This window comes from Psittacula echo (assembly GCF_963264785.1).
Source record: "Psittacula echo genome assembly, chromosome: 21".
Taxonomy (NCBI): Eukaryota; Metazoa; Chordata; class Aves; order Psittaciformes; family Psittacidae; genus Psittacula; species Psittacula echo.
In genome coordinates this window covers 1,529,810-1,540,804 of record NC_137757.1, presented here as the reverse complement: position 1 = coordinate 1,540,804, position 10,995 = coordinate 1,529,810, and the positions used below count along the sequence as shown (strand labels likewise).

At 61.9% G+C, this 10,995-nt stretch overlaps 2 protein-coding genes across 2 annotated transcripts; both read left to right on the top strand.

Annotated features, from left to right (window-relative positions):
* Positions 1-1,203: 1,203 nt before the first annotated feature.
* LOC308228782 (digestive cysteine proteinase 2-like) lies at positions 1,204-6,048 on the top strand (the record flags this gene model as incomplete). Its single annotated transcript, XM_080632345.1, has 11 exons — positions 1,204-1,255; positions 1,568-1,627; positions 1,808-1,900; positions 2,010-2,182; positions 2,817-3,060; positions 3,466-3,661; positions 3,762-3,955; positions 4,679-4,770; positions 4,856-5,017; positions 5,498-5,687; positions 5,861-6,048. 11 exons carry the CDS (start codon positions 1,204-1,206, stop codon positions 6,046-6,048), a joined length of 1,644 nt encoding a protein of 547 aa, XP_080488471.1.
* A 1,353-nt stretch (positions 6,049-7,401) lies between these two features.
* Positions 7,402-10,995, top strand: LOC308228781 (digestive cysteine proteinase 1-like; the record flags this gene model as incomplete). Its single annotated transcript, XM_080632344.1, has 11 exons — positions 7,402-7,441; positions 7,766-7,825; positions 8,001-8,093; positions 8,219-8,391; positions 8,609-8,849; positions 9,377-9,578; positions 9,718-9,911; positions 10,017-10,108; positions 10,194-10,355; positions 10,509-10,698; positions 10,808-10,995. The coding sequence occupies 11 exons, from the start codon at positions 7,402-7,404 to the stop codon at positions 10,993-10,995; spliced, it is 1,635 nt and encodes a 544-aa protein (XP_080488470.1).

The following is a 10,995-nucleotide window of genomic DNA, read 5'->3' as shown; positions in this document are numbered from 1 at the left end:
CTCAAGGCACAGTGAGGCTCCGTCCCCATGGCTCAGTGCCCCATCCCACTCCAGACCCACAGCTGCCCCACACATGGCGGGGGCACACACAGCAAAGGGATTGAGAGACACCCCCCCACTGCATCGCCCCACACATCCCACGTACCGCCAGCCCTGCTGCTCCGGCTCGCATGGACCCCTGCTCCCGCGCTGCTCCGGATGGGACCTCAGGCTGGGGAACCACCGCAGCACCCCGAACCCCGGCGATGTGGGGTGCCGGGGGGGTGTCGAGGCGGTGTGGGTGCTGTGGGGAGCGCGGCGAGGTCCGTGTGCGTGCGTTTCCCCTGTCTCTTCGGCAGCTCTCGCAGCAGAGCAAAGAGCTTCCCCTCCCCTCGCCACCCCTTCCTCCCAGCGCTCCCAGCACCGGTTCTCGGTACCAGCGCCAGCCGGGATCCAGCTCTGTGGGATCCATCCCTGCTGCCAGCGATGCGCCAGGCTGGGGGCTGCCTGCACCCACCGGGAGGCAGAGCGTGGCATCACCCCCCGGCACCCCCCGAGGGTGGCAAAGGGACAGCAGGTTGCAAACAGGGGCCACGTCCCAGAGGGGTGAAGGCAGGGGATTGTGGCCACATTCCAGCCTGGAGCTGGCTGCAGCCCCCATGTCCCTGCAGCTCCAGGCTGGATTGCAGGTGCATGGATGAGGGTCCTTCCCCACCTTGCCAGAGCCTTCCTCTGCCCCCTCCTCCTCCTCCTCCTCTCCTGTGGTCAGCCCTTGCAGGCTGACCTCTTTCCTGTGTGAAGGTGAGCCTGGCCAAGGTGTTTCCTGTTCTCATGCTGGGGCCAGGATGGGGACCTGATCCACACTGCCCTTCCCATCCCCACACTGATCCTGGAATCACAGCTCCTCTTCATCCCAACCTTGGGACTTGCTGAGGTGGGGTTCAGACCCCGCTGGGTATGGAGCCAGCCTTGCCACAGTGTCCCTGTGTAGGGGCCAAGGCACAGCAGGGGCATGGGCTGCTCAGGCTTCCTGCCCCACGGGGGCATCACCCCTGGTGATGCTCAGCCCTGCCTGCACCCCGGGGTGCCCCACACCCCACACGGAGCCGGTTCATCCCCTCCTCCAGGGAGGGCCTCAGCGTCTGCATTGGCTCCTGCCTGATTTCACCATCACCAGCTCTTGCTTAAAGGGAAGAGGTGGTGCTGGGAGCCCGGGCGGCGAGGATGGGTGCTCCCCACTGGGTCATAGCCTGTGCGCTCTGCGCCATCACCCGGGGTGAGTCTGTCCCATTGGGACACCCAGAGGTGGGAGCTGGGGTGGTTGCTGCATCCATCACTGCTCCTCCTGCAGCTGGTAGTGGATGTGGGTGCCCAGACCCAGGGTGTGCTGAGCACCCATGGGAGAGGCTGGGTGACAACAGTGGGGCAGCGGGGGCTGCCTGTATCAGGTTGGATGGGGCTTGGAGCAAGCTGCTCTAGTGGAAGGTGTCGCTGCCAATGGCAGGGGGTTGGAACTGGTTCACCCCATCCCAGCTTAGCCTTGGTGGGGCTCAGCCCCACTGAGCCCTGCCCCTCTTCTGCCTTTCAGGACAGGACTCTGGGCTCTCCCGCTCACCCCCTCACTTTGGCTCCATCTACCATGTCCGAGGTAATGCAACCCTGCAGCATCCCTTTGCCGGGAGGAGCAGAGGATGCTCAGCACCCGACAGGACCAGGCTGTCCTAACCCAGGAGCCATGGGGACAGCAGCTTGGTTGTTTGTGGGGCTGCGTTCTCTGATGAAGGGTGAAGGGTGGGATGTTGGGGTGCTGAGGCCATGTCACTCACAGGTGTCATTAACCTGCCCTATGCTGAGATCGAGGAGCCCTTCGAAGCCTGGTACAATCTGACGGGGAACAAGAGCCGCATCCAGTATTATGGGGGTAATTAGGAAGCGGGAATCCGTCTGCTCCAGGCTGTGCCCACCCTGCCCCATCCCGGTCCAAAGGGGCAGGAGCACCGTGCCTCAGTTTCCCCATCCCATCGGCACAGGGCAGGTGATAACATACCAGCTGGCAGCGGTGAAGCCCTATGGGATGCGGTACAAGATCACCCCAGAGACCACCGAGAAGGAGGTGAACACCAAGAAATGCTTCCAGCTGCCCGGCTCCAAGGAGGACGTGGTCAAGGCTCAGAGCGTCTTCCCCACCATGGATGGCTTCAAGGTGAGTGATGTCGGAGCCTAGATCCGACTCATTGCCTGGAGCATCCTCATGTTCTGGGCTGGGGTTCAGGGCAGCTGGGGCTGCTCCTCTCCATCGCAGGGACAGGCCAGGACATGTGCCTGTGCCCCAGGGCGCAGGGAGGGTCACTTCCCACCTGGATTGGGGCTGGACTCCCGCCTCCTTTCCCAACACCATGTTGGGACGTGCCGCAGCCCACATGGATGCCAGCGTTTCGGGATGGTTTGGGCAAGTCCCTGCACGGCAGCGGCTCAGCTCCCACTGTGTCCCCACAGGGAAAGAGCTTGGAAACACACAGGAAAACCCTTTAGGAGAGGGCGTGCAGCCAGGGACACCCCTCTGTGTGTGCACATACAGCACCGTGCACAACGGGGTGTCCCCAAGGCACTGCTGAGCTGGATAATGATGGAATCCCAGCCTGGTTTGGGTTGGAAGGGACCCTTGTCCCTTTGTCCTGTCCCTACATCCCTTGTCCAAAGCCCCTCTCCAGGTTTCCAGCACTGGAGCTGCCTTGCCCTGCTTCCCATCCCATGCATGGCTGTTTGCTAATGGCCCTGTAGCTGCTGGATCCAAGAGCCTGGCAAGGGCACATGAACTGATGCTGTCCCCCCGCCAGTTCCTGCGGGAGGAGTACTACCGGGGCCGGTACTGCGCCGTGTGGCAGAACATCACCCATTGGGCACAGAAGAAGAACGTCTACACACTGTGGGTGACCAACTCCAGCTGTGGGGTGGCCCCTGTCCACTACGAGATGCGGGGCTACAACAGCCTGCTGGGCTCCCACTATGACAAGTACGAGATCGCCTACACCGACTTTGACAACAGCTTCCCACCATCCATCTTTGACCTCCCCATCAACGGTGAGCCAGGGATGGACCCCACCATCGTGTCCATAGGGTGTCCATCGTGTCCATAGGGTGTCCATTGTGTCCATAGGGTGTTCATCGTGTCCATAGGGTGTCCATCGTGTCCATAGGGTGTCCATCATGTCCATAGGGTGTCCATTGTGTCCATAGGGTATCCATCATGTCCATAGGGTGTCCATTGTGTCCATAGGGTGTCCACTGTGTCCACAGGGTGTTCATCGTGTCCATAAGGTGTCCATTGTGTCCATAGGGTGTCCATTGTGTCCATAGGGTGTTCATCATGTCCATAGGGTATCCATCGTGTCCATAGGGTGTTCACTGTGTCCATAGGGTGTCCATTGTGTCCATAGGGTGTCCATCATGTCCATATGCTCATGGCATCCTCTCCTTGCCTTCCAGAGACGAAGAAGTGCGGGGTCCTGCCGGGGAGCGCAGCGGAGCACCGTGTGCTGGCCAACCCCATGGAAGACCTGGTGGGACAGCACCAACCCTGGGCCCATGAGGTCTTCCACCACTACCGCAGGCAGCATGGCCGGCGGTACGGCTCCGTGCGGGAGCTGGAGCACAGGCAGAGCATCTTTGTGCACAACATGAGGTATGGGAGGATGGAGGCAGAGAAGCCCTCGGGGTCTGGGTTAGGGCTGTGCTGGGTGATGGTGCCGGTGCCAGCTGATGCCGTCCCTGCCGCGGGGCAGGTTCGTGCACTCCAGGAACCGCGCCGCGCTCTCCTACACGCTGGCCCTGAACCACTTGGCCGACCGCACGCCCCAGGAGCTGGCTGCACTGCGGGGCCGCCGCCGCAGCCGGGCCCCCAACACCGGGCAGCGCTTCCCCACCGAGCTCTACACCGGCCTCATCCTGCCCGAGAGCCTCGACTGGCGCATGTACGGTAGGTGCGGTGCTGGGGTCGTGGTGGCAGCGCCCTGAGGGCCATCGCGCTCCCCATCGCCATGCTGTGGGGTTGCGTTATCCCTTGGGATCCACGGCTCCCTGTGGCTCTGCTCAGCACCTGGAAGATGGAAGCAGGGGAGGAGCTCTTCCCTATGAGGGGCACTGGGATGGGTTGAATGGAGAAGCTGTGGCTGCCCCATCCCTGGCAGTGTTCAAGGCCAGGTTGGACACAGGGGCTTGGAGCAAGCTGCTCCAGTGGAAGGGATCCCTGCCTGTGGCAGGGGTTGGAGCTGGAGGAGCTTTAAGGTCCTTTCCCACCCACACCTGTCTGGTGTCCTATGGTTAGCTGATAAAGGCAGCTCAGTTGGCACTTAGTCCTCATCCAGCCTGGTGTCCCAGACAGATATGTCATCTGAAGCCACATCTGGCTTCACATAGAATCACAGCATTCCAGACTGGTGCTCCAAGCCCTGTTCAAACGGGCCTTGAAAAGTGCCACAGATGGGGCAGTCACAGCTTCTCCATTCAGCCCATTCCAGTGTCCCACCACCCTCACAGGGATGAACTTCCTCATATCCAACCTGCACTTCCCCTGTTCCAGTTTAGATCCATCCCATCTGGGAGTACACCAAGTCCTCACCTCCTGCCTCAGTTTCCCTTCCACTTATCCCCATTCCCTGGTGTCCCCCCAGCCTCTCACCCCCCAACCCACTGTCCCCAGGCGCTGTGACCCCCGTGAAGGACCAGGCCGTCTGCGGGTCCTGCTGGAGCTTTGCCACCACGGGTGCGATGGAGGGTGCCCTATTCCTCAAGGTGGGAGCGGGGCCGCACTCCATGGGGATGGCCGAGGCGCCGGGGGGGTGCCTGTCCCCATGCCTGCAGCGTGTCCCCTCCGCAGACCGGAGTGCTGACCCCCCTGTCCCAGCAAGTCCTCATCGACTGCTCCTGGGGCTTCGGGAACTACGCCTGTGACGGGGGTGAGGAGTGGAGAGCCTACGAGTGGATCAAGAAACACGGCGGCATCGCCAGCACCGAGTCCTACGGCACCTACAAGGGCCAGGTGAGGGGTTCCCCAGGTCTTTGGGGTGCTTTAAAGCCATGGTGGGGTTGATCAGGATGGGTCAGAGGTGCTGAATGGGCTCCGGAGGTGGGGATGTCTCCTTGTCCCCAGGCTCCCTGCAGAACCAAGCACAGTCCAAAGCCAACCCCCAGGCTCAGTTTCATCACTGCACACCTCGATTTCTCCTCTTGCAAAACAAGGGACAAGGCTCCTCCACCCATGGGTGGTGCTGTGGGTCCCTGCGTACCCCGGGGTGCAGGGATGGAGCAGGGATGGAGCAGGGCTCCCTGGAGACATGGAGGTGGCTGCAGGACACATGCAACAGCCCCCAAGCTTTGGGTGCAGAGCCAGCTCCCATCCCCATCACAGAGGGAGGGTGGCACAGAGGGGTCAGAGCCAGGATGCTGCCCCCCATCACTCCATGCACCCTGCTCCTGGGGGCTCCTGATGACACCGTATCCCCCTCCCTGGGTACCACAGAATGGTTTGTGCCACTACAACCAGTCTGAGATGCTGGGCAAGATCACGGGCTACGTCAATGTCACCTCGGGCAACATCACAGCAGTGAAAGCTGCCATCTACAAGCACGGCCCTGTGGCCGTCAGCATCGATGCCTCGCACAAGACCTTCTCCTTCTACTCCAACGGCATCTACTATGAGCCCAAGTGTGGTGAGTCAGGGGGGATCCAGGGCACAGAAGTCCCCAAGGAGATGCCAGGATACCCCAGTTCCAGCTTGGGTTAAGAGGGGACCAGCCCCACATCCCTCCCCTGTGCTGCAGCGATGCCCACAGGACAGGATGCTCTCCACATCCACCATCCCCTCCTGTGTTGTCCCCTGCAGCGAACAAGCCAGGAGAGCTGGACCACGCTGTGCTGGCCGTGGGCTACGGGGTCCTGCAGGGAGAGACCTACTGGCTCATCAAGAACTCCTGGTCCACCTACTGGGGCAACGATGGCTACATCCTCATGGCCATGAAAGACAACAACTGCGGTGTGGCCACCGAAGCCACCTACCCCATCCTGGCCTGAGCCACCCTTTGGGCTGCAGGGAGAGCCCTCGGCGATGCTCCTGGCACCCATCCCTGGATGAGCATCCCTGGATCACCCATCCCTGGATCAGCATCTCTCACTCAGCACTTGGGTGTGAGCCCATCACGCAGCAGGAAGCTGTGGAACATGGTGGGACAGGGCCATGGGGTGCTGGACAAGGGGACCCTGCTGTGGACTTGGAAATAAAGCCCCTGGAATAACAGTGGTTTGCTTCTACAGGAGAGGTTCCACTGCTGCAGACACAGCTCCGTGCCCTTTGCAGAGCCATTCCCAGACAGCCCAGGCGAGGGGAGCGGCTTTTCCAGCCCTATCTCCCGAGGTGGAGCACAAACAAGCCCAGGGATTTCTGCTGAGCTGAGACATTCCTGGCGTGGGATGTTGGGAAGGGGGGAAGGCATCAGCCTCTGCCCCACTGCCTGTTGTGGCTACGGGTGGGGATGTGGCGCCGGCAGCGTCTGATGCCACAGGAACAGGACAAAGGGAATGGCTTTAACCTGCCCGAGGGGAGATGGGGATGGGATCTTAGGAAGGAATTCTTCCCTATGAGAGCGGTGGGACACTGGGATGGGTTGAACGGAGACGCTGCGGCTGCCCCATCCCTGGCAGCACATGCAGCCAGTCTAAACTGAGCCCTTATCAGCTCTGCTTTGGGCTGCGGCTGCTGCTGTCACCTTGGGCTGGTGGCCAGCGGGATGCACACAGGCAGGAGGGGTGAAGGCCACTCTGCTCATGGCTCTCCTCCCCGGGTCTGTTCTTCCATGCAGCTCCTGTCATTTCATGTCCATCTTTCTCCTTTTCCCAGTTAAAACCCCTAACTGCAATCCTAATTCGCCCTGATGGTGTGTCCGGAAGGATGCAGGGATGCACACAGCCCCCATCTCCCCATGGCTGCCCACAGCTACACCAGGGGACATGTCCCAGAGAGCAAGGAGCACCCAGAGAGGCTCTGGGGTGCCAGGCAGGGTCTCCCTGCACCTCACTACCCCTGGGTGCTGCAGCACCCTGCATGCAGCCATGCCTGGATGCCAAGTGCCCAGAGTGGGTGGGAGAACAGGGAACCCCCAGCACCCAGCCCTCAGTCCATGGGGCACCCACCTTTACCCTGCACAGAGCCCCACAGGGGTCTGGGTGCCCCCACCCCAAGTCCCATGAGACCCTGGCATGGGTGGGAAAGGCATGGGTGCCCATGGGGGGGGCACACACCTAAAGCCACACCTCCCCCTTGGTCTAGCCCCAGCCAAGGCTTTGCCCATTGGTTTCCTGCAGCTCCCTGCCCACCCAGCAGTGGTATTTAAGGCACCCATGCATGCAGCACGGGCTGGGGGGTGCAGAATGGGGTGGCTGCTGGTGCTGGGTGCTGCCATGCTCCTGGGTGAGCACCCACCTTGGGGGGGTCAGGGTGATGCCCCTTAGCCTGGGCACCGAGGGGTCCCTGTCTCCATGCCCACAGCAGTGCAGGGGCACTGGGTACGCTTGTCCTCCTCCTGCCCCATGGTGTGCGGGGGGGCTCTGGGATGCACCGAACTGCACCATAGGGAGAGCAGGGATGGGGGGCTCTGGGTCAGCAGGGGTGGGGGGTCTGCTCTCTGCCCTGCCACCAGCACAGGGGACAGGGAGCCAGGGAGCAGACTCTGCTGTAAGAGGGGTTAATGAGCAGCATAAAGGGCTTTGGGGCATGGATTTCTTCTTCTTCCAGGAGCAGAGAGCAAAGCTCCCCTGGAGACCCCCACGTTTGGGGACATCTACCACGTCACAGGTACCGCTTGGGGAAGGGGCACCCCAATAGGAGCAGGGGGTCTGCACCTTCACCCATTGGTGATGCTCTGGGGCCATGACAGGCTCCATCCTTACCCAGTGCTCCCCTCCCAGCCGAGGGCTCAGGGCAGGGGAACAGGGGATGCCTCTGGGTCTCAGCCCCTCTATCCGCACAGGAGTCATCAGCCTGCCCTATGCGGAGATCAGGGAGCCCTTCGAAGCCTGGTACAACCTCACTGGGGGGAAGAGCCGCATCGAGTACTATGGTGGTGGGTGCAGAAAGGGGTCCATTCATCCCCTTGACCCTTCACCATCCGCCCTAGGAGCTTTGGGTGCCTCCTGGGAGCCAGGAGGTGGGGTTTTGGCTTGGCTTTGGCACTGTCCCTGTCCCCAGGCCAAGTGGTCACCTACCAGTTGGGCTCCATCGAGCCCTTTGGTGCCAGCTTCAAGGTGACTCCTGAGACCACAGAGACGGAGGTGAACGTCCGCAAGTGCTTCCGCATCAACGGCACCGATGGGGACCTCATCACCCCGCAGAGCGTCTTCCCCAGCCTGGAGAACTTCAAGGTGAGCCCTGGGCATGGCCCTCCGGGATGCGGGATGGGGCAGAGTGGGTGCAGGGTGTCTGGTGACTACCTCCCTCTGAGGGCAGGTAAATACAGGGTACCTGTAGGGTTGGATGGGCCCATGGGTGATGATGGAGGTAAAAGGGATGCAGATGGGGTGCCCCCATGGGGCACGATGCTGGTGTGGTCCTGGTCCCTAACTCGTGTGCTGTGCGCAGCGGGTGCGGGACGAGCGGTGGCAGGGGCAGCCCTGTGCTGTGTGGCAGAACATCTCCTACTGGGGCCACAAGAAGAATGTCTACACGCTGCGGGTGGGCAGCTCTGCCCATGGCCCCGTGCCCCTGCACTATGAGGTGCGGGGCTACAACAGCCTCCTGGGGTCTCACTACGACAAGTACGAGATTGACTACTCCTCCTTCAGCCACTGCTTCCCCCCCAGCGTCTTCCAGCTCCCCGAGGGTGAGTGTCCTCATCCACTGGCAAACACAGCACCTTTATCACTTGTCTTCATGCAAGAGCTTCATCATTTGGGTGAATTACAGTTTGGTCAGGATAAAGCAGAGAGAAATGGGATTAATTGGGTAGCTGGGGTGATGTGGGTGCTTTCCTAGCATGGTGCTGGGTGAGATGGATCTGGAAAAGGGTGTGGATGCAGAGCTGCATCCCTATAGAATCATAGAATCCCAGCCTGGTTTGGGTTGGAAGGGACCTTAAAGCTCATGGTCCCATGGGCAGGGACACCTTCCTCTTAGCCCAGGTTGCTCCAAGCCCCATCCAGCCTGGCCAGCTCCATGTCCTCATGCTGGAGAAACCAGAACTGCACCCAGTGTTCCAAGTGAGGCCTCATGAGAGGGCAGAGAGGCAAAAGCAGAGTAGAGCGGCATATGGGATGGGCAGCCCCACTGGATTTGGGGTGCCCATGCTGTGCCCTCTGGCTGGGGGACCCCACTCAGAGGGGGGGCTCATGAGCTGTGTCCTCATGGCAGGGGTGCAATGCAAGCAGTGGCCTGCAGCCGGCCCCGAGCACCGCATCATGGCCAACCCCATGCAGGAGTTCATGGGGCGCCCACAGGAGATGGACCACATCCACCACCGCCTCTTCCACCGCTACAAGGAGCGCTTCAGCAAGAGCTACAGCAGCGAGGAGGAGCACGAGCACCGCAAGCGCGCCTTCATCCACAACATGCGGTACGGGCTGACGGGGAGCCGGGCTCGGGGACGGGATGCTCCTTCCCTCCTGCAGCATCCCAGCGGATGGAGGGGTGGGAAGCCCTCGCGCTGGGTGATGGTGCCGGTGCCAGCTGATGCCGTCCCTGCCGCGGGGCAGGTTCGTGCACTCCAGGAACCGCGCCGCGCTCTCCTACACGCTGGCCCTGAACCACTTGGCCGACCGCACGCCCCAGGAGCTGGCTGCACTGCGGGGCCGCCGCCGCAGCCGGGCCCCCAACACCGGGCAGCGCTTCCCCACCGAGCTCTACACCGGCCTCATCCTGCCCGAGAGCCTCGACTGGCGGCTCTATGGTGAGGAGGGTGCTGGTGCCATGAGGGTGCATGGGTACAGCCCAGCTCTGCGCACCGGGGTTTGCACGGGGACAGCATCATCATCCCCTGCTCAATGTGTCCCAGGCGCTGTGACCCCCGTGAAGGACCAGGCCGTCTGCGGGTCCTGCTGGAGCTTTGCCACCACGGGTGCGATGGAGGGTGCCCTATTCCTCAAGGTGGGAGCGGGGCCGCACTCCATGGGGATGGCCGAGGCGCCGGGGGGGTGCCTGTCCCCATGCCTGCAGCGTGTCCCCTCCGCAGACCGGAGTGCTGACCCCCCTGTCCCAGCAAGTCCTCATCGACTGCTCCTGGGGCTTCGGGAACTACGCCTGTGACGGGGGTGAGGAGTGGAGAGCCTACGAGTGGATCAAGAAACACGGCGGCATCGCCAGCACCGAGTCCTATGGGCCCTACCTGGGGCAGGTGAGGGTGGCAGGGTGCAGTGCCACCCCCTTCCCAATCCTTCCCCCCCAGAGCATCCCTTTGGCAGCAGCTGGAGGCTCCACTTTGGTTTATGGGTGCTGCCCCCCTTACCTGCTGAGGAACCCCAGTGCCACCCCAGCCTCCTCCCCATAGAACGGCTACTGCCACTGCAACCAGTCGGAGCTGGTGGCCCAACTCGCCGGGTACGTCACCGTGGAGCCGGGCAGCGCCACGGCTCTGAAGGCTGCGCTGGTCAAGCATGGCCCCGTGGCTGTCAACATCGATGCCTCGCACAAGTCCTTCGCCTTCTATGCCAATGGGGTCTATGAGGAGCTCCGCTGTGGTGAGCCCCATGTCCATGTCCCACTCCAGGCAGAGGATATGGGATCAGGAATGAGCTCCAGCTCCAAGGAATGGGGAATGAGGTGGCTCCATTGTCTTCTCCTGGCCAGGCAATGAGACGATGGCGCTGGACCACGCTGTGCTGGCCGTGGGCTATGGGGTCCTTCATGGCAAGAGCTACTGGCTCATCAAGAACTCCTGGTCCACCTACTGGGGCAATGATGGCTACATCCTCATGGCCATGAAGGACAACAACTGCGGTGTGGCCACTGCTGCCTCCTTCCCCATCCTGGCTTGA